The sequence below is a fragment of the Ranitomeya variabilis genome, chromosome 8 (genome assembly GCF_051348905.1).
Source record: "Ranitomeya variabilis isolate aRanVar5 chromosome 8, aRanVar5.hap1, whole genome shotgun sequence".
Taxonomy (NCBI): Eukaryota; Metazoa; Chordata; class Amphibia; order Anura; family Dendrobatidae; genus Ranitomeya; species Ranitomeya variabilis.
In genome coordinates this window covers 177473518-177501400 of record NC_135239.1, presented here as the reverse complement: position 1 = coordinate 177501400, position 27883 = coordinate 177473518, and the positions used below count along the sequence as shown (strand labels likewise).

Here is a 27883-nt window from a genome sequence, read left to right as displayed (position 1 = left end):
TCTAGCAGCAAGCTGATCCACACGAGAAGCAAGTCCCTGAACATCCATGTCAGCGCCAAACTCCTGAGCCACCCAGAGGTAAAGAGGGAAAAAAAAAACACAACAGAGTACAGAAAAAAAATGGCTCAGCACTTTCTTTCCCTTCTTCTGAGATGCGGTTAACTCATTGTAGGCCAGTTGTACTGTTATGATCTGGTGGCCCAGGAGTAGCATTGGACGTACTCTGGAGAAGGTGGTATCTGTACTGACCGCGGACCCTGAACTTAACACCGCAACTAGAAGTAGCCGTGGGATGTACCTACTGATCCTAGACACCTCGACACAGCCGGAGGACTAATTAACCCTATAGATAGTTTTCCCTTTTCTATCTCGCCTCAGAGAAAATTCCCAAAGGATAGACAGCCCCCCACAAATATTGACTGTGAGAGGAGAGGAAAAAACATACACAGGCTGAAAACAGGATTTAGCAAAGGAGGCCAATCTAGCTAAATAGGAAAGATAGGGCAGAGGACTATGCGGTCAGTATTAAAACACTAGGAAATATCCACCACAGAAAATACAAAAAACTCCACATCTAACTAAAGATATGGAGGGTATATCTGCCTCTCCAGAGATTCCAGCTTGACTGCATAAATCCTTACACAGATTAAGCTGGACAAGAAAAAACATGAAATGCACTGAACAATGAGGCCCACAAAATGTGGGCTGCAAAACAAGCAGAACTTATCTTGGTGAAAAGACCAGGAAGCAGGAGAAACCATGAAGGGATGTGAATCCTCCAAAATACAATGGGCAACTGGCACTGACTAAAGGGTGAGGCCAGACTAAATAGCCCAGTCCAGAGTGGACACACCTGATAACTGCTGTGAAGGACAGACAGCCGCGCTACCACTTATAACCACCGGAGGGAGCCCAAGAACAGAATTCACAACAGATCCCCTACCAACCATTAAGAGTTCTGGATCCTACAGACCAGTTAGACGCTCCTAATAAACTCATTACCTGCATTTAAGATGACAGCTGTCTTACATAGTCACCTTTATAAAAGACTCCAGTGTTTCGCTCCCCTCCTGTAAGGAGCAGTGTGAACTAAGCCTACCCTCACAGTATAATTTTATCTTATACAGGATGGTTGGTTATCAACAGCAAAGCCAAGATTTTAATTTGTTTTATTTTGTACAGTTCCTACAAGAAGAAGAAAAAAAACACAAAATGAATGTGTAGTAAGAATCAAGTTCTGATTGCCAGTGTACGTGTAGGGTTTGGAGGGCGTGGTATTGATCGGCCTGTGACCGGGTAGAGTTCAAGGTGGTCTCAGTAATGTAGGACTCTGCCAATTTCAGCAGAATGAAAAATAGACGCTGTATCCATTTATTTCCCTGATTTTTCATTTCCCGCTGTGTCGAGCGATGCTTTATAGGGCTAAATAAATGTTTCCTTTAATCAGTCTGCATGTGCTGCTCCGATGATTAGACTCCTAACGATGCTGATTTCTTCTGATGACCCTGATGCAGTTTGCTAATCACTGAATGAAGATTTATCTGCACAAGAATACTTGCACTCCATATAAACCATGATTCGGAAACTCGGTCGATTCCACTAAGACATAAAGCAGTTTAGCCTTCTCCCGTCTTTCTTATAATTTCTTCATGTTGTACAAAGATTTCCTAATCTTTTTTCCTCCCGTCTAACTGACTTTATACGTCTTTGGAATAAATAGTCTACAAAGCAGATATTTATGTGGCGGGCGGTGGTGTAATCTTCAGAGTGTGTTGCTGTTTAATAACCCAATAACTTCGTGTTTGTAGAGTTTGCGTGATCTTCTGACTAATTCGTTGTGACCTCTTTATTGCGCAGGGAAGGAAATAGGTTCCAATTAAAACTCAGATATATAATCAGACATTGAGCGGTAGAGATGGCGTAGGTGGATTTCGCAAAAGGTATGAGATGTCTACCAGATATGGTTCCACCGTATTATTTCTGCTTTATTTTGGTAATGACAGGAGAAAAAAAAATAAGGGGTTGCCTCATCATATACTAAAGCAAGTAAAGCAATCAGCTAATGACCACCAGTCCAGCTACAGAAATCTCCCTTGATCATCTGCTATCACAACGGGAATCTCAAGCAGGCTGTACATGCCAATCATTCACGCTGCTTCTGCCACTGTTTGCAGTGTCTGTCTATTTCTAGATAATATAAAAAAGTTTCTTACAGGAAGAGCTCAATCATCCATAAAAACCAAATGCCCTCATATGGCATACAAGTAACAATTATCATAATGCGACTGTGATGCTGAGTCAGTACGCACTGACAAGCCATCAGACAGGGTTGTACTAGTCAGGAGGTCTGAGGTCAGATACCAGGAGGGCTCGTGATACAGAGGGACAAGACAGAGGCATGGTCAGGTTACAGTCCAGGCTCAAATGCCAGGAGGGTACACCAAGACAAGAGAGTAAGACAAACGAATAGTCAGAGTCCAAATCCGGGGTCAGGTACCTGAAGTCAGAAAGCATCGAGAGCAAAAGGGATAATCCACACGAATGGTCGCAATAAATCCTAGGTATAGCAACAAGATCTGAGAATCAGACACAGGGCTAAGCACACACCAAACTACGCTAAGCTACAACTGACACTGGACTGCTCAAAGCTAAATAGCTAGCAAGCTCCAAGGACAGGAGACACCTGGGGAAATGCCAGCAGGTTAGGCCAGATTGAGCAACAGGGCTGTCAATCAAAATCCTGACAGCCCAGCATCAGTTGGATGACTGGATTGTAACTTACAACATGGACAGTCCAGCACACTTTATATCCGATAGATGTCACAGCATCCCTAGGCCACAGTAAAGAAGAAACCGTGACAGTGTCAAGTCCTTTCAAGGGAATCTGACCGCTGATACATGATGAACGATCCATGGGCAGCATGTACCAGAATCTGGCTGTATGACGTCTTCCAGTTATGTTAGACTCGAAAAGGCTGCGGATTTTTAGAGAAAAACATACTTGAAAGCCATCGGGGACTGACCCTCATGGGAAACTAGTTGGACAGTTGGTTAACATTGGAGGATTCTCCCCACCTACTCCCCTTGAGTGACAGGTCTTTCCCTGTGTTCATGTAGAAGGAAAAACCCGTGAGTCACTGGCAACGTTCCCTTTAATTCCGTTGCTGCCAGAAAAATTCACACATTTGACAACTGTGAGGAAAAAAAAGAGTTATATCCGTATATCCATGTGTTTTTTTCTCAAAGTAGACAGTTATCAAAAACACATTCTTGTTAATTGATAAAAAGGGTGATAACATGAAAAAAAGTTCCACTGGGATATCTGCCCCTTTAAATCCTAGTTAAAACTTAGCATTTATTAATATACCTAAAATAAAAATTAGTAGTGTACATAAAGTGCTCGCAATAAACAGTGCACTAGATAAAAAAATGGCACAATCTCACCCAAATTTTCAGCTGGCCCTCGGAATTCTGCTCCATATACCATGAGATCAGATGATGGGGAGAAAGGACATCAAGACCAAACGAACGACATAGGGGGGAGTGGGGAACACGGGGTCCTCTTTACCCTGTCGTGCCCTCTGCAATTAGCTCCCGCCCTTACAAGGGCAGTACCCAAGTGTAGGTCTATTTTTCAGTGCCCCTGGTAAGTATAGCCACCCTGAAAAAAAGTGTGTATCTTCCCTACGCGTTTCCCCACCCGTTTGGGGGGTTCATCAGGGGAAGTTTATCCGGGCTAAAGAAAAACGGACGAAGTCACCTGCAGTGGCAGGGTGTGACCTCTCTGTATGCCGAGATCCTGTGTATAAGAAAAATGGTCTCTCACCTGTTCAATGTTAGCCGCCATTATATAGAGAGGGGAGATGGGTTGGAGGGTGGTGCTAAAATTTAGCGTCTGACATCACTTCCTCCTTCTATTCCAAGAAGAAATATATTTCTTTCTTTATGCTTAATCTTATGTTTTCAATACATTTATTTCATGCCCCTTGTTTTTGCTTACTTCTCTCATACCTTCCAGCATATTCTTTTTTTATCTGTTTCTACATATTTTCCTTATTCTTTTTTTTTTTTTTTTTTTTTTATTTATTTGTGCAGGTACCATAGCAACCGTACCATGTGACCTAAGGTCCTGGTCGGCGCTAGTTTACTTGTGCAGGTACCATAGCAACCGTACCATGTGACCTAAGGTCCTGGTCGGCGCTAGTTTACTACTGCGCATGCGTTCTGAATAGAAAAAAGATCCTGTAAGCTCATCTATGTTACTGAGCATTACACATTCTTAACGGTTTCCTTTATTATTTGCTGGATTTTATGCAAGCGCTGTAACGATCTTACTGACCATGTGATTTCAGGTCCTGGTCGGTGCTATTTCACTTATGCGCGTGCGTTCTAGGATTAGTACAGGACATGCGGTCAGCTGATCACAGGTACTGACCGTGAATCGTTCATTATTTGCTAGACCTTGCGCAAGCGTAATGACCACCTTACAGACCATGTGACCTCAGGTCCTGGTCAGTACTAGTTTACTGTTACGCGTACGTTCTCAAAACAATACCCGATACCCGGTCAGCTGATCATAGGTACTGATAGTGGTGCTTTCTGTCGGTACGTGTGTGCGCCCCTATCACCTTTTCCCCTGGTATATCATTAGAATCACCAGGGTGTACTCTGTGGATAGTTGCGGTGTTCTCGGTCATATGAACCTCAGATCTCACTGTACCACCCATAGGTCATCACGCTTGCGCTCTCTCTAGACATAACTCAGCATGTTTTTTTATCTAGTGCACTGTTTATTGCGAGCACTTTATGTACACTATTAATTTTTATTTTAGGTATATTAATAAATGCTAAGTTTTAACTAGGATTTAAAGGGGCTGACTTTTGCTGTAATTGTATGATATTTTGAGTCAGAGACATTCAGAGTAGACTTTCTGGGTGGTTGTATTGCTCATATTCTGGTAATTATTATTGTGGTTGTTATGGCCGGTTTTCTATCGTCTTGTCCGGATACAGAAGCATGGCTTAATGAGGCTAAGGATATCTTCTCTGAAAAAACTTTCTGTCAGAAGAAATACACTCCCACATATGCAGCAGCTTTTAATGACCTTACCAAGGTTTATAAGGAGCAGATTTCCTCTTGGTGGGAAATACAGAGCTTGGAAAGCTATATAAAAAATAACACAGTACCCAGAGGTCTGCGAATTAATTTGTTACCTGCACCTCGCTGTCGGTCTCCACAGCTGATGAGTAAATGGGAAAAAGAGGCTACTGCTAGTTCTCTAAGATTGATGCAGATTTTGGTGAATGAGGAGAAATGTAATTTTGAAATCTTAAATACTAAGCTTAAGGAACAAATAGACATCACTAAGAAGTTTAAAACAGAGGGGGATTTTGGTGTAAAGGAGGTAGCCCTACAAAATACAATTGAAAAATTTCAGTATCACCTTAAGGAAAGAAAGCACAAACAGTTCTGTAGAGATCTACAGGACTTTAAGGATAATAAGGTGTATCAATATATAGGAGGGAGACAAGAGAGGGAAAGGGAGACAGACATCTCATCGACAGACACCGAGTTCTCAGATACAGACGGTAGACAGAGAAACAGCAGGGGGCGGCAGAAAGGCAGACAGAGAAGATATTCCGGGAAAGAGAGGTATACAGCCTCTTCACCAAGAGGGTTTTTTTTAGATCGGGCATACCCCCCTGAGGAATCGGAACAACCCCCCAAACAAGGAATAGACCTACAAATTATTAATTTATCTCAGAGATCCATCACAGAAGTTGAAATGACGGTTCTTAGTAAAGGGCTATCATTTGTGCCTACAACTGATATGGTAACCTTTGATGTCATTAAAGACGTGAATCTTTTTGTTAGAAAGCTTAGGTGGCACAAGTTTTTTAAGGATAAGGACCAGAAAATCTGTCGTGAATATAATATCCCCCCTGAACTATTATCTGATGTACAGTGTCTAGCAGAACTTGATGAGATACCACCCATGTCATCAGGTTTGGGTCCATTTACCCCCCTCAAGAATCCAAGCACTAAAATGCCTCCAGGTGGAGGGGATGTATCAGCGATTGATGTCTTCGTTAATCTGGTAACGAAAGATATTAAGGAGATGGGAAAGGCACATGTACCACATAATCTTTCCAGAGAGCAGATGAAAGCCCTCCAGAGTTTGGAACGAGACAACTCTATAGCAATAAAGCCCTCCGACAAGGGAGGCAATATTGTTATAATGGATATTGAACGGTATAAAGAAATGTGCCTTTCTCTTCTCCAGGACACCATGACATATGAAATCATTAGGGGTGACCCGCTAATAAAATGCATTCATACTCTTAAAAATTTGTTGTTTGCAGCAAAAGAGAATCAATTGATTGGTGTGGATGAATTGGCTTTCCTCTTGCCCAAGTACCCGATTATGGCCACATTTTATAGCCTTCCAAAGGTACACAAAGGGTATACCCCTCTCAAAGGAAGACCGATAGTCTCTGGAAAAGGGAGTATTTGTAATAACTTGGGGATATATGTTGATCACATTTTAAAACCTTTTGTGATAGCGTTGCCTTCACACATTCGTGATACAACAGATTTGTTACAGAAACTGGAGGGTATCCCGATTGACCAAGAAACGTTTTTGGCGAGCATAGATGTAGAAATGTTGTACTCCTCCATACCCCATGATCAGGGGATACAGGGAGTTAAATATTTCCTTGAGTCTAGAGGATGCCAATTCAGAAAGCACAATCAATTTGTTGTGGAACTCCTAGAATTCTCTCTCAAAAACAATTTTTTTACCTTTGATGGAGACACCTACCACCAGCTCAGGGGCACTGCAATGGGCAATCCGGCAGCACCAAATTATGCAAATTTGTTCCTGGGCTGGTGGGAGGATACAATCGTCTTCTCAGAGGTCATGGAGGAATTCACCAGATTTGTGGATCTCTGGGTGAGATTCATAGACAACGTTTTTGTCTTGTGGAGTGGTACGAGGGACAGGTTTGAGGCATTTGTGGCAGCCCTTAATATCAACGGAATAGGCCTTCGGTTCACCTCAGTGATTGAGACGGACAGGCTACCCTTCCTAGATATTTGTATCATCAAAGCACCTGAGAGAGGGGTCCTCACAACTTCCATCTACCGTAAACCCACATCAACAAACTCCCTATTAAGATGGGAGAGTCATCATCCGGTTGCTCAAAAAAAAGGTATACCTAAGGGGCAATATCTTAGACTAAAACGTAACTGCTCAGAGAAAAGGGAATTTAAATTCTGGGCAGATGATTTAAGAGAGAGATTTCATAGGAGGGGCTACCCGGATGGGGTCCTGAGACAATCATTTCAATTTGCACAAACTCAATCAAGAGAAGCCTTGTTGAAACCCAAAAAGAGAAATGAGGAAAATGTGGGGCCTATTCGTTTAATTACTACATTTGACAATGGGGCAGCGGCAGTACGTGATGTCCTGAGGAAACATTGGAATATTCTCCAAATGGATCAGGACCTGGCGAAGGTAATTGGAGCGACTCCCCAAATTACATACAAAAGGGGAAGATCTCTTAGGGATAGACTGGTACACAGTCACCTACAGAGACCTGAGGTTAGAGGAACATGGCTCCCGGTAAAACCTGCTGGGTGCTATAGGTGTGGGCAATGCGTGGCATGTGATGTCATACAAACTGGAAAATGCTTTGTGAATGATACCACTCAGGAGAGTTTCACAATTAGACAGTTTATTAACTGTAAAACAACAGGAATAATTTACAAGGCCTCATGTGTTTGTGGAAAATCGTATGTGGGAAAGACAATTAGAGAATTTAGACGCAGAGTGGGAGAACATCTAGGAGACATACGTAATGATAGAGACACGCCATTGGCAAAACATGTTAATAATTGCCATGGCGGGAACTGTGGAGTCATCAAATTTATGGGTATTGACCAAGTGAGAACACCCAAGAGAGGGGGGAATTATGATAGATTGATTCTACAGAGGGAGTGCCGCTGGATATACCGGCTGGACACCCAGTGGCCCCTAGGACTAAATGAACAACTTAATTACAGCTGCTTTTTATAAGCGTTCCCCCCCCTCCCCCTCTAATAATCATTTTTGAGAGTGTCCCCTCATCTGGCGATGCCGTGTCTGTACTATGATGGTAGCTGAACAGGGCCAAGAGAGGCAACCTATATACAGATCTATTTATGATCCTAAATACTAAACCTTGGCTGCATCAAGCAGCATACATAGGGGTGTATACTTTCACTGTTGTACTATAAACTATGACGCTACATGATTAGATATATTCGTAAATTGTAGCCCTTGACAACAGGGAAGTACCGTACAAAGTATACCTAATATTAAAGGGGATTGAAGGGAATATGAAATGGAGTAATTGGTTTCTGAGAGGAAATATGCTTATACATCTAGTTTGACACCCCTAGTTCAATACAAATGTATATAAACATGCTGAGTTATGTCTAGAGAGAGCGCAAGCGTGATGACCTATGGGTGGTGCAGTGAGATCTGAGGTTCATATGACCGAGAACACCGCAACTATCCACAGAGTACACCCTGGTGATTCTAATGATATACCAGGGGAAAAGGTGATAGGGGCGCACACACGTACCGACAGAAAGCACCACTATCAGTACCTATGATCAGCTGACCGGGTATCGGGTATTGTTTTGAGAACGTACGCGTAACAGTAAACTAGTACTGACCAGGACCTGAGGTCACATGGTCTGTAAGGTGGTCATTACGCTTGCGCAAGGTCTAGCAAATAATGAACGATTCACGGTCAGTACCTGTGATCAGCTGACCGCATGTCCTGTACTAATCCTAGAACGCACGCGCATAAGTGAAATAGCACCGACCAGGACCTGAAATCACATGGTCAGTAAGATCGTTACAGCGCTTGCATAAAATCCAGCAAATAATAAAGGAAACCGTTAAGAATGTGTAATGCTCAGTAACATAGATGAGCTTACAGGATCTTTTTTCTATTCAGAACGCATGCGCAGTAGTAAACTAGCGCCGACCAGGACCTTAGGTCACATGGTACGGTTGCTATGGTACCTGCACAAGTAAACTAGCGCCGACCAGGACCTTAGGTCACATGGTACGGTTGCTATGGTACCTGCACAAATAAATAAAAAAAAATAAAAAAAAAAAGAAAAAGAATAAGGAAAATATGTAGAAACAGATAAAAAAGAATATGCTGGAAGGTATGAGAGAAGTAAGCAAAAACAAGGGGCATGAAATAAATGTATTGAAAACATAAGATTAAGCATAAAGAAAGAAATATATTTCTTCTTGGAATAGAAGGAGGAAGTGATGTCAGACGCTAAATTTTAGCACCACCCTCCAACCCATCTCCCCTCTCTATATAATGGCGGCTAACATTGAACAGGTGAGAGACCATTTTTCTTATACACAGGATCTCGGCATACAGAGAGGTCACACCCTGCCACTGCAGGTGACTTCGTCCGTTTTTCTTTAGCCCGGATAAACTTCCCCTGATGAACCCCCCAAACGGGTGGGGAAACGCGTAGGGAAGATACACACTTTTTTTCAGGGTGGCTATACTTACCAGGGGCACTGAAAAATAGACCTACACTTGGGTACTGCCCTTGTAAGGGCGGGAGCTAATTGCAGAGGGCACGACAGGGTAAAGAGGACCCCGTGTTCCCCACTCCCCCCTATGTCGTTCGTTTGGTCTTGATGTCCTTTCTCCCCATCATCTCATCTCATGGTATATGGAGCAGAATTCCGAGGGCCAGCTGAAAATTTGGGTGAGATTGTGCCATTTTTTTATCTAGTGCACTGTTTATTGCGAGCACTTTATGTACACTATTAATTTTTATTTTAGGTATATTAATAAATGCTAAGTTTTAACTAGGATTTAAAGGGGCTGACTTTTGCTGTAATTGTATGATATTTTGAGTCAGAGACATTCAGAGTAGACTTTCTGGGTGGTTGTATTGCTCATACACTGGGATATCTGCTGAAAGCTGTAGTGAAGGAATCACTTTGTATTCTTACTGCTGTCCCTTTTAACTTTCCCCTTTCTTCCACTCCCTCACACTCACACAGCCGACAAGTAAAACTTTTCTTTCTACTCCTTGGCTTCCATTGAGTTTTGTATCCCAAAAAGCCACAATTCTGGAGTTTAAGGTAGAAAATTCAGTTCTCAGGACTTGTCTTTTTAAATAAATATTTGTATTACCCAGGAAAAGAACAAGTCTATAGTACCTTTTTTTGGAACATTGTGTTGTTTAGTTCTTCTTTTATTAATCCCTGAAATTTATAAATAAATTGACAACTGGGTGTGTCCATTCCCCATGTCAAAGGGGTGTGTCTCTTCACAGGGGACACTATTTAGACAAGGGGATGTGTAGGGTCACCTTCTCAACTGTTAACGCCCACTTGCCATTTTATTTTAGGAGGAATAATACTATTTGGGTTCTAAGAATGGCAGAATACAATTATTTACCAAAGAGGTCTTTTTTAATATGATGCAAACATTTAAACTATATTCCTAAATTTCTAGTTGCAATCGATTAAAGTCCGGGTAATTACATTTGTCCATTGTCGTGAAGGGGTTAAGGAGGCTTCGAGGGAAAAAAAAAGGCATTTGAATAATTAGTATAAATTAGACCATCGCAATCTTTGTAATTATGGAATAAATTGATGTAACTTAACCTGGGGTGAATCTAACACGTCTCGATCTGACAGTTGAACATTCCAAGAAATAACATTAGATTGCGGGTAACGTTTAGTTCTGCTAGCGGAGCTTTCCCATTGACCTTCTTAAAATAACCTTGAAGCATACCACCCACATATCCATCTAACGTGTATTTTCTTCTGTCTATCCAGTACTCAGTTACTTACCACAGAAGCGGGACATGCCACAAGGGAAATCTTGAGCAAGTCAGAGTCAGAGTAATCATCATACTCTGCTCCCTCCATCACCACTGTGGTGGCTTCAGTGTTATACCTACCCGCATTTAGCTCTGAGCTTCAAGAACATTACCGTAACTTCCATCATTGTTTAAATATAGGAATGAACGCTTTATTATAGAAAGTCGATAGTGCCGCTTGGTCAGGGCACGTTGGAGAGCTGCGCAGTAATCATCACAAACTGTGATCAGTGCTTATGTTCATCTCCCCATGCAAATGCTTACACTCCGATTTTCAAAAATTTCAATTGTAAGGTTTGAAGATTGCTAAGCATAAATGTAATCATCCTACAATCTGGCACTATCCAGCGCCACTTTATCTTTCGCATGTAAAAGACTCCGCTGATGTGGTGTCTGTCGGCCACTTTTGACAGGTCTCGTGCATATGGATGGCTGAGCTCACAAGAGCGGACTTGAGCTGTTCTGGCTCTTAGGGGATGTTGGAAGCTGAGACCCTTTTTCACTTTTTTATGCCCTAATAAGGGGGTTGTCAGTATTTGACAACCCCATTAAAAGGAACTTATCAGTAAATCAAAACCATGTTGTTCTCATAGGGAATAGATTTCTAAACATGCACCTATCCTTAACGTAAGTTACAGTGGCATGTACAAGTTTGGGCACCCCTGGTCAAAATTACTGTTACTGAGAACAGTTAAGCAAGTTGAAGACAAAATGATCTCTAAAAGGCCTAAAGTTAAAGATGACACATTTCCTCTGTATTTTAGGCAAAAAATAATATATATTCTAATTTTGCACATTTTAAAATAAAAAAAATGAAATGTGTATATAAAAACAAATTAGAATATAATATGTGTATGTAAATTACCTGAGAAGAGTCATGTGGGTGGTCACAGGCTCTTGAGGAGTCATGCTCTCCTGGCAGTCCGCCCACATGACTCTTTCCAGGTAATTTTCATACAGGGTGCACTGTATAAGAAGTGTTGTTTTTATATTTAATTCTAAATTAGAAATACTTGATATGGAGCATATTTAGAAAGATATTCCCCAACTATATAATGACATGGTGGTTTTTTTTCAAGGGCTGAAAATCCAGTGACAAGATTCCTTTTAGAATATAAATCTTATGGTTTATACACAGAGAAGAAATACGAAGAAAAGATAAGATTCCAAAGGAAGGTGCCTGAGGCCGGCATCTTGTCTTTCTGGCAGTATGTAGCTCCCATGGAAAGCTGCTCTACTGACTGAATAGTTTCCATTGTTAAATGCTTTGGGCTCGGTGACATCTTCCAAGTTAAAGAAACCTGTCACCAGAAAAAATGCTATTAACCTGCAGATATGGGGTTAATCTGTAAGTTAATAGCGTTATTATGCTGGCTGGCCCCTGCACATAGCCTAACGCTGTGGGGAGAAAATGAACTTTATTCCTCCTGGCAGCATTCTGAGGTGGTGCCGGCGCTGGTTCAGTCACCACTCCAAGTATACAGAGCGGCGGCTGTAACCACGCCCCTGACCCAGACTGTCGGCCGGCCAAAATGCAGAGCTAGCGTCAGTCAGGGCAGAGGGCGTAGTTTCAGTCATGGGGCGGTGCCGGCACTGGTTCAGTCACCACTCCAAGTTTACAGAGCCCTGACTGACAGCCGACCCCAATGCAGAGCTAGCGTCAGTCAAGGAAGACAGGAAGGATACTTGACTTGCTCATTTGAAAAAGAAGTATGCCAAGCCACATCTAGACCTCTCCCTCTCCTCTGTAGTAACATCCTGCTCTTGTCCCCCTCAAAGTAGTGACAGCCAAAGCCCCCGTTACAGATATAATGACAGCCAAACTTTCCCCACCACACCAAGACCTCGTGCATCTCGGGATTCCCACCTTACCCCCATCTCACTGTCACATCCACCTTCAAACACCTCTTCCGACTGTCCGACTATCTCCAGATTATACTTAAGTTGACATCTCTCTCAACCATCAGTTGACCAGTGCCTCCATACATGAGAGTGTCAGCCGAACCTGTCGATTACGGCGAGGTTGGCCAACGTTAGTCTAATATATATGGGATCCTTAAGTAATGGGTAATAGTTCACAAATAGAGGGGTTATGTGTCGACTAGACATTGGGTCTAGTCTATTTATTAATAGATGTTTAGAGTAAAATTAATTTAGTCCTCTTGTGGTAAGACATAAGGGGCATTGAGTCCAGTAGGTGACCTGAATCATATCTATAAGCATCAGAAAATGTAATTATGACTCACCTGTTTCAGCGAATGCTTGGTTATTGGAACTTTACTCTACAGGTTTAGTGTTGGGTTATGTGTCATTTAGACACTGGCAGAGGTGCCAAGTTTTCCCAGGCGAAGACACTTCAGGAAAATTCCATCGGTCATTTTCTTGAAGCGGCTTCGTGCTATACTCTCAGTATAGATAATGGGTGGCTTCCTTTTGGAAGCTACTCAAAGAATGAACATGTTGCTTCTTTTACCACGTCAAGGTTTCCGAACTCTGAAACGGTTAAAAGTAGTCATATGATCTAGAAAAAGTGCCATTTGTGCACTATGTTCATTTTATGGGGCAGTTTTTCTATGGATCCTGCCTGAAAAATACATCGTTTGTACATAGCCTTATATTGTTTTTTTTATCTACTAGAGGCTTATTGCCATGCATTTTAAATCCTATCAATTGTCATGAGCATTGGGATTCGGAGGTAAAGCTGCCTCATTATACAACATCAGAGAGCTCACTCTTCGAGCAACCAGTGCGATGATACAACTGGTCCAAACCGTCAGTCAAGCAGGAGCACGGTGACCAGCAGGAGGCGGGGGAACGGTGTGTTCCTGCAGAAAAAGTTGGGACAACTCGTTTAAAACCCCTTAAAAAAGAAAAAACCTTTGGTGTGAAAAGTTATTAAAATCTATTGCAATCTTTTCTCTGTCACATCCACTTCGGGGAATACTGGGTGACAAGCAGCTTAATTGGTGTTAGAGGAATTATTGACCAAGTAACAATTATTTTTTACTTTCTTCCGTCGGAATCGATAAAGGATCCTATTAAAAAAAGTTGTTGCCTCGGCTCAACATGTTAGTTTTGATATCATACAGTAGATGACTCTTTAAGTCGTATGCTTAATAACTATTTCTGGAAAGTATTGATTTTTTTTGTTTCCTAGAAGTGTATTATATAAAACTAACTCTTTCGCAGTAATGGAGGGTTCAACCTTTACATCTTCCTGTTGATCGCTCTACCTTGTAGCAGATCCCTGCGGTGACGCGCGTTCTTCCCATGGCTGCACAGATGGTCTCCGAGCTGGCCTGTATTCCACACTTAATTGCACTTTTGAACAAAATTCCCAGCGTTTCGTCGTTCAGCTGCCGGCGTCGAGTGCTCAGTACAGCAGTTATCATCAGGGAAGGAAGCCATGTGTAGGATTTTAGGCACATTCTAGGTATAGACTGCCTCCAATATATATTTATTCACAAAAAAAGAGTTTCCTGTCTTTTTTTATATTTTTTTTTTGTATTCCCTATTGTGGCCATGTTTTGGGGGGTTTTCAGGTGTTCTTAACTAATTGTGATTTTTTTTTTTTTTTGACACAAATATACTGGAGTGATTTTACATACTACGGAGATCACGGTGCATATTTTGAAAAATTTCAGCTTAACATTTGACTTTTTGCTTTAAAAAGTTGAGAAAAAACAGGCTAAAGACAAAAAAAAAAGCTTGTTTTTGATTTTGTGTAAATTTCACAAACTGCTCTCTCCAAAACTGTCAAGACAAAAAAAAAAGAAAAGAGAGCATAAAAAAAGAGCATGGAACTAGAGCGAATGGCCACTTTTTGTGACCTAAGAAGAAAGCGAAAAAACATTGTATTTATGATTTACTTGAAAATATAGGACAGGAGTGAGTGTGCAGTCATGTCTGCAGATTTGGTTTTGTCTTGATTTATTTCCAATACTGTAGAAATCCAGAGCCAGCGCCTCGGGGTAATTAGCTGGATCGCTCTTGCAAGCTCCAGTGCACCTTGGTTCTGTGACCAGTCATTACATACATCGCTTCCTAAACTCGTTATTTCTGCAGTCATTTTCCAACCTGCTTACTAAATTGGCAGATAATGTACCGTAATTGTCTTCTTGATTCTGTAAAGGCCAATTTCAGGAAAGGGGGTAATTTTCTTGGTTTCCATTACTGGATCATAACGTAAAGTGACACAGATCTGTAATCTTTTCACTTTTGGGAATCAGAGGGGCTGTCTCAAGAGATAGTGTGAATCAATTTGCAGGACCTAATCAATAATCTGTGACCATCAGATGGGAGATCTCCTACTTCCCGGCATCCATGACATTTTGATTAGCCCGCCTGGCACAACGACATGTGCTTCATGCCGCAACGATGGCACTGCACCAAAAGAGAAGACGGGATTCCCTCCGGTAAGAGGCGGATCACAGGGGTTTTCTCAAGCGGCCCCAGATACCAGATCCTGCTAATTGATTTTTACCATTTTTAATTTTCTGATCTTGTTACCCATTTCTGTTTTTTTGTTCTTTTACTTTTTCCTCCCCTTATTTCACTCTGTAAGGTTTGTTTGTTACCATTACCGTGTGAAAGCTTGTGGGTTTTTTTTTTTTGTTGAATTGTATTTGAGTGACACCTTCCTCTAATCATGTGATGTGGGGGAAATAAATTGTAGCAAATGGAACACCCTCCAGGGCTGTGGGATACTCGGTACCGGGTCCGGTACTTAAAGGGATGTGTCACGGCGGCGGCAACCCGGTCCGTGGCCCTGTGTGCCAATGTTAAAGGGACGGTCTTTAAAGGGGTTTGTTGAATAATAAAAGTTCATGATGCCACCTGTGGTATTCGGTCAGGGGTGACCGACGCTGCTTAAAGGGGTCCAACTGGGGTGATGTTATGGCATCAGGGATGGTATGGCTTCCCACAGGTGAAGCTGGGTCCCCACGGCTCTCGGTGTAATAGATGAAGATGGTGATAGGTGGTATAGTAAGAAACGGAGGACACAGGGTTGTAGTCTATTTACCTCTTTACTTGCTTTAAGGCAGCCACAGTCCAGGGTACCGGATCACGGATGCTGGTGTGGTCCGGCCAGTTTCGAAGTGTCTCAGTAATCCCCCTAACCAGGTGGGGTTAGAAGCCTTCCTTCCAGCGCTGTGGTGTTGTAGTCCCTTGCTGCCTTAGGCCTCACACAAAGTCCTCACGTTCTCTCTGTCCCCCTTTAGGTAGGACACTACCGGTACGACAGGTAGCTCGAGCCTTTTTACAGGATCTCTATCACGACCCGAGCTCTATCTGTTACTGTGTCCTCAGATGTTATTGGTGGACAGGTAACTTGCAATCAGCTGTCTGCCGGTTTCTGCTGTGGGGCATGAAGTTACCCCCACAACTTCTGGCTACCGGTATCTGCGCTCAGCATGGAGAAAGCCCAGTCGCAGCTTCTCTCTCCAGCTCTTCACTCGCCTGTGCTTCTTTTCCCTCTCAGTCTCCTACAGACTGCTCTGCTTTCTTTTCCCTTCCTAGGAGCCACAGAATCACTCGTCTCCACGGTCCCAGCTTTCCTTCCTCTCTCCTCGTTATCCAACTAACTCCAACTGCCTAGCAACTGACTTCTCATCCCGACCAGAGAGAGCAGCTCCCCCTTCTGGCCTTGATTCAGAACAGTGTTGTATGTGCTGAATACCTGTCAAAGGAATCCTTCCTCGCTTCCAAGCATGACATCACTCTCCTACTGAGGAAAGCAATGCCACTGTAACAACTGGTTACCTGGGGTGTTACACCAACAAGCGAAAAAAAAACCACAATTCCGCAATTTTATTATTTTCTCTACAGTAAAACTGACCAGGTAGTATGATTCTCTAGGTTAATACAATTATGGAGATATCAAGCATGCATAGTTTTTGTTTTACATGGTGAAAAAAGTTCAAAAATGTATTAAAAAAACAGACAAAATAACCCTCAATTTTACTTGAGTGGTTATTTTCCGAGAGCCATAACGTTTCCAATTTATCCAAGATGAAGTTGTGGGAAGACTTGTTTTTTGCACCTCGAGCTGAAGTTTTTATTGATACTTTTTATCGGGTAGATACAATGTTTTGATTGCCTCTTATTACTTTTTTTTCCCGCTTTTAAGGCAGCTGATTTTTTTTTCGTTCTGCCATATACCAGCTAGATAAATTTATTTTCAATTTTTATAGATTGGACTTTTACAAACGCATCGATAGCAAATATGTGTATTTTTTTTTCTTAAATTTTAATGGGGAAAAGTAGGGGTGATTTGAACTTTTATACATTTTTGTAATTGTTTCATATTTTTTCAAACTTTTTTTTCCACTTTATTTCTTAGTCCCCTTAGGGGACCTGATTCAGAGATCATCCTATTTGTTGTTCTATATACAGCAATGCCACAGAATTGCTGAATATAGCAAAAATCAGGGTCTCCAGTAGTACAGTCATGACAGACATGGGGGGTCTTCAGCAGACCCCAGTCTATCACAGCAACTCATCCTCATCCCACGGTTGCGTCGCCAGAACACCTATGGACGGTTAGAATGGTGCGCCGCCTGCAGTGTATCAGCTGGACAGTCTGCTAGGTAAGGCAAGGAGCGCAGTGCTTGTAAGCTCTTTGTTTTAGAGCTTGTAAGCGCTGCACTGAAGCCGGCTAGATTGTTGGATTCGTACGCTGCTCCGCGTCCTTCCCAATAAGAGAAGGTAAGGTAATAAGATCGGTGCAGAGCAGGAGAGGAACCTACTGGATCGGCCCGGATGCTGCCCGTCTTGGCAACGGAAGGACCTATCAGCCCCAATAGAAGTTTTTACTGAATGTTCTTTTATTTTACTCTTCATTATCTGCACGGAAGGAAGCAGATGATAATCACATTTGACCTGAACGTCTTATTATTGTGCAGCCGGTACTGCAGACATCTCTGGGGATTTTGTATGTTTTATCCAAGCTGAATCTGAACAGCCCGGAAAATCTTAGCATGGAAAGTCATATAGACGCAGAACAAAGCGTATTCTCAGGCCCGGCAGCAAAGACTGAATACAGTTCTTGTACTGTGTGTACTATGTAACCAAATGCATGCGCCCAGCAGCCGCCCTGTGCCGAGATAATGGCCCTTCGACTTCAGAATAAGATGTGAGAAAAGTGAAGATTATCGATCCATCCATCATGTTTTTAAGAGTTAAAAGTAAAATAATGATTAAAAAAAGATACGGTGAGTTATATAATTTTCCAATATCAGTTCTTCATGTTTTTGGGGGGTAAAATTGTAGAAATTTTCATCAATTAGGGGTAAACCTTTACATGCTAAAACCTTGCAGGGCTTTTTCCATCCCTTCTATGCAATTAATGTGTGCTATAAAAAATAATTGCACCTATGGGCCCACCGGCCCATCCTGCTGGCGAGGGTCCCTGCCGGTCTCCTCTTCCAGCCTCATAACCACTGGAGACAATCATTGGCCGCAGCAGCGTCACGGCTCAATGATGATGAGCCTCCAGGGATGCCAGCAGGTAGGAGGAGAAGGGACCTGGGAATCTTTTTGCTCAAGTCTAGTTACTAGAATATATTTTAATACTTTTACTCCTGATTTTGGAGCCTGTGTAATGTATCTGTATATACGATTCCCTTGTTTGACACATTCTATGTATTATTCCATTTTATTACCGTTTAATTAAAGAAATATTCATCTTCATTGCTTTTGCTTTGTAATATTAAATTGCGAGTAAAATAAACCATACAATTTAATATTTTTAAGGCTGCATTCTGACAAGTAACCACCAGGTGGCAGCATTTTCCTGTGAAAGTTTCGCCTCCTAGATGGAGAGGATGGAGGAACACGAAAAATGGATTTATGTATCTATGTAATAAACAGTGTTCAGGTTAGGGATTGCAGTAGTGATATCTAGTCATTGACAGAAAAGGGCTCCTGTGCAAGGACACTATATGGGCCCGTTGCAGTTCCATAATTCAACTTATTTTAATTGGCCAACCCCTTTAAGAGGATGTTAAATGGTGCAAAAATAGTATTTTTTTATTTTAATACCTTACTTTCTGTACTTTTTGTCCATCTGGACAGACAGTGATTGCCTGCAGTGGTCTCATGTCTGTCTAGACAGGAATACAGAGACTGTCAGGAAATGTGGATTGATCTTTAAGACCTCGTTCAGACATAACCGTATGAGATAAATTATTCTGATCAGGCTTTGATCAGAGTGTGGTCTGAGTGTTGTCTGATTTTTTCGTATATGGAGAAATAAAAAAAGTTTATCCATTTTTACAGTCCATGAAAATTGGACTGCACTCTGATGTCATCAGAGTGCAGTCTGATTTTTTTTTTAACAGACCCATAGACTTTCATCGACCCTCGGATCAAAAGCAGCAATGATGCTGATATGTCGGACTCGGACTGCTCGGTTCGAGGAAAAAAATCCAATATATGCACAGACCTGCACAGACCCATAGAATATCATGGATACAAGTGCTACCTGAGAAAATTGCAGATTGCACTCATATGCAAAAATCGGACTTGTGAATGAGCCCTAAGGCTAAGATCTCATGGTGCTTACAGCCTGGCTTTTTTTTTTCTGCCGCCCTCAGGAAAAAAAAACACACAGCGTCTTAGGCTATGTGCACACGTTGCGGATTTGGCTGCGGATCCACAGCGGATTGGCCGCTGTGGATTCGCAGCAGTTTTCCATGCAGTTTACAGTACCATGTAAACATATGGAAAACCAAATCCACAATGCACATGGTGCGGAAAATACCACACGGAAACGCTGCGTTGTATTTTCCTCAGCATGTCAATTTTTTGTTCGGATTTCGCAGCGTTTTACACCTGCTCCTCAATAGGAATCCGCAGGTGTTAAACCGCAGGAGGATCTGCACAAAAACCACAGAAATCCGCTGTAAATCCGCAGGTAAAACTCAGTGCGCGCGGGTTCAGTGAATCATTTGGCTGATCCCGGCGGCAGATGTGCGACGTGTCTACAGGCAGAGGAAGCCGGTCACATTAAGGGTAAGTTCACACAGGACGATTTTGCTGCGTATTTTTGCTGCGTTTTTTATGCTAATTTTCAGCTGCTTTTTACAGTACCAGCAAAGCCTATGAGATTTCAGAAATCTCATGCGCACACATTGGTTTTTTGTTTGATCAGTATTTTGTGCTTTGCTGCGTTTTTTTGACATGGAGCATGTCACTTCTTTCAGCATTTTTGCTGCGTTTTTTCACCCATTGACTTGAATGGGTGTTGAAAAAAATGCAGCAAAAACGCAGGTATCATTATTTGCTGCGTTTTTGCTGCTGAAAATCCAAGGACATTAGCCTGGACAAAGAGAAAAAAAAACGCACCAAAAGAACCCACCAAACACGCAACAAAAAACGCACCAAAAACGCACCTAAATCTGCATTTTTGACGGAGCTTCTTTCCTGCCAAGATGATCAGGTTTTGCTGCAGAAAAAAAAAGCAAAAACGCCCTAGTGTGAACTTACCCAAAAGGGGTTTTCCCACGAACGAAAGTTCATTTTAAAAATTGACTGTGTCTGACCGTGTACGGAGCATACCACATCTCCTGGGCAGGGGAGGAAGCAAAAGACAATACTGACATTACAGCAGGGGATCGCAGTGGATTCATTTTGTGAGGTAAAATATTTCACTGACTGTTTTAAAAAAATATTTTACCTCACAAAATGTATCCTCTGCGATCTGCTGTAATGTCAGTATTGTCTTGTGCTTCCTCTTTTGTTCGGTACACGGTCAGACAAAGATAATTTTTAAAATGAACTTTTGTTCGTGGGAAAAGCAACAGCATCGCTGGGACAAAAGCAGACAAAAGCAATGCATATAAGCGTAGGCGTCAAGCACATGAGTCCCCTGATGCAAAAGTCATTAGATTATCACAGGATGCCATTATATAACAACAGCGCCGCATGCCTGCCCCCATCGTGACATTACCGCCATCCTGATGCGATAGTATCGGGCCTCCATCTAGTATATATATATATATATATATATATATATATATATATATATATATATATATATATATATAAAATTCATTAAGGGAGATTATATGCTTTAAGGTTTGCAAACAAGCCTTTCATTTACCCACTGCCCCTTTAAACTTAAAGGAGTTGTCCAGTGGAGTTTAAGTTATTATCTATTCACTGTATAACGTACAGATTTGTGGGGATCCGACTGCTGGGACCCCCACTGAGCGGGGCACTTTTATGAATGGAGCAGAGCACGTGCTCGGCCGCCGCTCCTTTCATTCCTTATGGGGCTGCTAAGCTCCGCGCTTGGCTGGTTCTGCCAATCCATGTGGCTACCATCGGTTGGACCCCCACTAGTGTATAAGCGTGGATAGTGATCATGTATTTTCAGTGGACACCCCCTTTAATAAATGTCTGCCTGCGCACTCTCACTCCATGCTAAAGGGAATAGATGTGCCCCGTTCTATCAGTCTGTTTGGTTGCCATCGGTCAGACCCCCGGCATCCTAGCAGTGTGGATAGGTCATAGCGTGTTCTCACTGGAGACCCCCTTTAATGAGTAATAGTTACAGCGCTAAACCTTAACCATCGGCGTAACGTCAGGCTCTTCCTGTGTGAAGGTCGCTCTCTAATGAAGTCTGATTTCAGACCGATGCCGCTAATGTATAAATCGTATTTGTGCCGGCGGCGCCTTATTTATAGGTAACGGCCACTGGAGCGGAGTCAGATGTTTCATTCTCCCCCACAAGGTTAATGGGTAAAAAAAAAAAAACAACCAAAAATCATTAAAAATAAATCAGCAGCTGAAATTGAAAAATATATTGTCATTAAGCTGCTGGCAGTAAAAATGAAGAGGTGAGAAATCTAAAGCATCGCAATGAACGGGAGTTAATATTTCCAGGGCTTCTGGTTTATTGTGTCGTTTCTTATACTCTGGGTACTCGTCTTTCTATCTCTCTATTTTCCATCAGGTTTATATTCATTCAGTTGAATGAAAATTGATTTAAAGGAATTGTCCATTTCTGGAGACAATTTTTTTTTTCTTAAATGTATGTAATTGGGCTAAAACTCATTTTCATTAAAATGTTTGCACCGATTGGTTTTAACAGGCTTTTAGTTTCCCGCCTCATTCAATTTTGATGTGGTCTGCGGTCATAAATCAGCTGAGAGGAGCTCCGAACAAGACAGATAAGGAGCTACAAACTTTCCCATTAGAACGTCAGAACAAGCTCACTGGTAGATTCTCAGTTAACTCATAATACATCAGTAATAGTTGTAGTGCAACAGAGAGGCTATGGAAGGCAAAATGTTTTGCTCTTAGAGACTCTGGTTAGATCTCTTGGCACTAGAAGTAGTCACCGAGGACGCAAGAGAACTTGAAGGGTCCTGTTATACATTACCAGGTTGATAGATCCAGCCAAATGTCAATGCCAATTGTTTGTAATAAGGTATAAGAATTGGAAAAACCCAATAAACAGTGACAATGATTTGAGCCAATATAATGAATGGATAAAAGATGCTATATATATATCTGCCCCGACGCGCGTTTCACACTGCTTCTTCGGGCGGCGTGATGCCAGGGTCTTCTATGTGCACATATACCACAGGTAAATTAAGCCCTATTATAGCTACATTTTATTCCATTCATTTGCCAATTTAGTAGTTTTCCTCACACAGGATGGTATTGCTACAGTGTATCTCTAGGTTGCGTTTATATGATATATAGCATCTTTTAGTCATTCATTATATTGGCTCAAACCATTGTCACTGTTTATTGGGTTTTTCCAATTCTTATACCTTATTACAAACAATTGGTATTAACATTTGGCATTTTGTAATCTTTTTGTATTTGTAACAGATGGTTATAGATTTATATAGGGCTGCTACATTCTTAGAATAAGCTTGTGCCTTGCTGTACCCTATGGCATTGTGCTTCCCCAGTTTTTGACTCAGCACCTTTCGAATTTTTATATATGTTTTCAGATTGTTACATCAATAAAAAACCCTATTTTTATGAAGTACCGGTACCTGGTGTTACTAGTAATTTAATTCTTTTGGTAAGATATTTTGTGAATGAATTTAGTTCTTTAAGAGGTACTCTACCCAATTTAATATGGGTATAAATAATATTTGGACATTATTGTGTGACTATGACTATAGGAGTAGTTATGGGGTGTCTTATAGATGCCTCTCCATTACTGCTTGATGTCACCTGACAATACAAAGGTGACATCAACCCCCACAACTATCACCCCACTTGCCACCACTACAGGGCAAGTGGTAAGAGCCAGGCAAAGAATTGGCACAACTAAAAGAATGATATTTTTAGGCTGGGGCCAATATCCATGGCCCCTTACCAGCCTGACAATACTAGCCCCTAACTGTCTGTTTTAGCTTGGCTAGTTGTCAATAATGGGAAAACCCCTCTATTCTTGATAACCAGGCTTGCTGAAGCTGACAGCTGAGGGTTGCAGCCCACAGCTTTCAGTTTTGCCTGGCTGGTTATCAAAAATAGAAGTAGAAGTCCCATTTTATCCTGGTCAGAGGTCAGGAGAATAAAGGGAGTCAGTGTATAGGTTTCTCCCACAGCATAAATCTCATGTATATACATCTGGGGCATCTAAAACCCAGTACATGTACCTGCACAGTGGCTGCAATGTACTAAGACTCCGAACTCTGATGGCCAAAACCGACCAGGCAAACAAAAGAGGGGACAGGCAGTAAGGGATAGTCGGTTAATAATTACCCTGCATCTTAAGTGAGCGACAGGAAGCTCGATCCCCGACGTACGTTTCGGTGATTTTCCTTCCTCAGGATAAAATGGGACTTCTTCACATCTAACTATCAAGCACTTACATTGCTGTACTAATCATGGTTGGCATTATAGGATATTGACAATTTGTACACCCTGCCTTCTATTTGTGTTGCGCTGGGTGCTCGTGGCTATTAGCTTTGGGTTTACATGTCACTGATCTGTATTTATTTTTATCCCTACATGTTTTTTGCTCGAATACTTTCTCATTCCTTTTTTTTATATGTGTTTTTACTATTTGTGAAATAAAAATTACAAAGTTTTCCAATATGGCTTGGACTCATGTTCTCTACTTATCTATTGTGTTATTGAGTCGCTATGTCCATTATGTATTTTACATATGGGGTGCATTTACTTGCGCTATGACTAGATATAACGTGAGGACTTGGAGATTATTTTTGCCTAAAATAATAAAATTGGCAGAATTCACTCTGTCTTGCCAGCACTGCCTCTCTGCAACTGCCTCTGGTCTTTGTTGACAAGCTGCAGCAGTGACGTCAGAACTGCAGCACTTGACCGCTGAAGCCAATTACTGAGTACATAATCATTCCTGCTATGTCCAATGATTGCAGTAGTCAGATGTTGTGGTAGTGATGTCACCACTGCAGCTTGTCAACAAAGACCTTAGGCAGTGGCAGAGAGGCAGCACTGGGGTAGCAGAAGGTGTCTAATGCTTATTTTCATATTTTCACCAACAGGCTATGGGGATAAAAAAACCATAATCTTAGAAAACTGCTTTAACGTTATAACCCTTTCACGACATATGACGTACTAGAACGTCATAGATCGGGAGTTGATAAAAAAAAAAAAAAAATTTAATTCACTCCTCTTTTTCGCCATTAATAATTATTTAAAAGTAAACATATCTCTGTAAAAGTCTGATCTATTTAAATGTAATGTTAGCCAACTGCAGCAGAGCCAGGTAGGAAAGGTTACGTCCTAGCTCTGCAGGATTTGATTAGATGCACCGGCCTATTTTTTTTACTAGAACCATGGCCTGTGTTCACTAGGTGCTGTCTGCTGAATGGCGCAGAGTGGAGTTTGCTGCTGGTGAGTGACCGGCCATAAAGTGAGCTGTAGCTGAAGGAGAGACACGTGCCAGGATCACTGAGTGGAGACTGCAGGGGTCAGCTAGGAAAGCTAAGCAGTCTGTGTGTTAGAGCTGCGGAGAACTGTGTTGTAGCTGCGGTCTGTTCAGTGTCAACTGTGCACGGAGTTGAATGCTTCTGTTTGGTGCTGTGAATTTCTGGAGCTCGGGCTGAAGGTGATACCAAGACTGGTGGAATCGGACCTCTTCTGTGCATGAAGGAGAAAGGAATCTTTTCGGGTGAGCCCGCTCTGACATATATGTGCCCTGCTGAATGAACGGTTTATTTGCTGTGACACCTTTGTGCCCAGAAGAGGCTGTTTTGGGGGTTTGAGACTTTTGGGAGTTTTACAAAGGCAATAAAACTGCTCTTGTTGGGTCCACCCAAATGGTAAACGTCATAATGAGAAAAGAAATGGAAACACAAAAATTACCGTATTTTTTTTCGTCACTGCAACCCCCTAAATAACTGCAGTAAAAAGAGATCAAAATGCAATATGCACCCCAAAAAAAGTATGAATATGAACATCAGCTTGCCACAGAAAAAACACCCTCGGAGGGTATAGATCTTTCGGCTGATAAAAAAATAAAAAATATGCGTCTCAGAAAATGTCAACACACACTAAATTCAATTTTTGATTTTTTTTCTCTCCTAAATTTTTTTTATTTTTTATTTTATTTTTTTTTACCATTTAAATAAAAAAAAGAAACGTTGCCATGTCATTTTTACCGCAACACACTATAAAAACAAAACCCCAAATTCAATGGCAGATTGTAAGTTTTTTTTTCACCATTTCACAGCACATCAATTTTTTTTCCCCTGATTTCCAGGGACATGCTCCCTTTTCGAGGTGACATAAAAGAGTTATGGTTTTTGGAAGAAGCGAAGGGAAAAATTTAAAAAAATGTCTACGTTAAGGGGTAACTCCCAATGTATTTTAGTTTTTATATGGTTTGCGCACATGCTGCTGATCGCTGGGTTAAGAATGTCAAACATAAAAAAATAAATTAAAATAATACGGACATTTAAATTTGAAACACCAGTTGAGCTTGTAATTCACCTTTCTACCACCGGAGGCATCAAACAGCAATATTCTTGTATAGTTTATAAAGTTTATTCCCTATGGTTATTTTATCCTTACACAGATGGTTTATGGTGAAAAATCAGGTTGGACTATGAAACACCTTCTAGGATAGGAAATTAACTTTAAAAGGGGCATCTGATGCCGTGACCACCATCTGTTGCCATAATTCTTCATCAACATTGCACACCGGTACTCATTTACATAAAGCAGTAACACGATTAATCTTTCAGGGCAAGTTAGGAAAAACCAATGCAGATGGCGCTGCTTTAGACCTTAGTGCAGCTAAGTGAAAGTGAAAAAAAAAAGAATAAAGTTTGTAAAAATAAAAAAAAAACACAAATGGGCTTGCCCCCTGTACATTGCAATACTCTCCCACCCACGCCTTGGTTGCAGCAATAAAAGAATCTTCACGCCCACGAGGAGCTGTGACCTCTATCTTCCGCTTGCAGTGCCCGGCCGGGTACACTTGGCGCCTTTGTCCTCTGCGTGCCACCTGATGACCTCTGGCAAGGTACAGGCTTAAGGCAGCCCATGACTTATCTAGTAAGCCTCAGCTTTCCATGACATCCACATTCCGTGGACTCGAATACCATTGACGGTGATGAGGGTCCTCTGACCCCATTTGTTTAAATTGGTTGTTGCCCCCCTCTCGGTGGTACAAACAGTCGTGACTTTGCTCTTACCAATCAAATGAACAATTAAAAAAAATTCTGTGCAAAGAAGATGAAGATAATGGCCTTTAAGGAGTTTCTTCAAAAACTTTAAAAAAAACGGTCCAAAGAAACTTTTGTAGATGTAATATCAACACCTTCCAATCCGCTCGTTACTTCTTGGCATCGTGCCCGCGCTTCAACCACACAAGTCTTGTAATAGAGGTAGGAAGCTCTGGTCTCATTTGCATGCTAATGGCATAATTTACATACAGCTGTGTCTAATTTGCATAGACAAGGTTACTCGCAAGTGCTCCTTCCGTCTCGAATGGATAATTTTCGGAACAGTCTTCAAAACGTAATGCTAAATTCAGCCGAAGGATCTTACTTGAGATCTTATCCACTTACAGGTCTGCAATGAGGGTCGTTAGAAAATAGTCCAAAATCACTGCAAGGGGGAAAAAAAATCATTATTTAAAAAATTTGCAACGGTTGGTATGTCTCCTGGGTGCAAAGGTGGATTTGTGATGCGCAGTAATGGTGATTTAGTGAATTACCTACTGTGTATCCCCATTCATCCACATTCAAATGACTGCTGCAATACCAGACACGGCCTAGAGATCATGGTGGCGCCTTTTTTTTTTTCATTACTGTTTATGGTGTTTGATCGTTTTCATGGTTCCCTCTTTATCTTAAAAATATTGTTTTTTATATATATTTTAGGGCAAAATGTTTCAGAGGAAAGAAGCTTCAAGGAGATTATGATATACGAATTGAACAGGTAAATCCATATATTCAGTTCATTATACAGTAGTAATTGGATCAGTGACATCATTATTGCAAACTTTTGGGATTTTGTATTAAATAAATTTTCTTAACATATCACAATCTTTATTAAACATAAAAAAATAGAAATATTGCCATTTTCACACTGGTGATTGAGGCTTTTTTAGAGTCCTAAATACCATGTGTTTCAGGAAACAATACGTGTACATTGTCCTCGATGAACAGACCCCGACCTTATCTTTTGTACTGAAGCATCTAATGAGCGTGTGCAAAAGGTCATTGTGAAGGAAGGGGGATAAGGTCAGCTGTGATTGGTGGATCCTGTGTTACCAGCTGTCTATGGAGACATTAACTGTCACTATAAACCTGTCTTCTGATAAGGAGCCTGCTGAAAACTTTCATGAAAGGACAGGAAATATATGTATAAAAAAAATCTCTGGTGGTCAGTTTGAAAAATGCAAATATTACCAACATTTAAAGAAGAAAAAAAAAAACATATCCAAATAGACTAGTCAGAAAGAAGAGGATTTGATCTCTGGTGCCATCTATTGGC

The 27883-nt window shown here is 41.4% G+C and overlaps 1 protein-coding gene across 1 annotated transcript in view; it reads left to right on the top strand.

Moving 5' to 3' along the window:
* Positions 1-27883, top strand: part of SYN2 (synapsin II) — a 386089-nt gene that overhangs the window by 132025 nt on the left and 226181 nt on the right. Inside the window, exon 2 of the mRNA XM_077276522.1 lies at positions 27268-27325. Coding sequence (XP_077132637.1) covers positions 27268-27325 — 58 coding nt within the window. The remainder of the gene's footprint in view (positions 1-27267; positions 27326-27883) is intronic.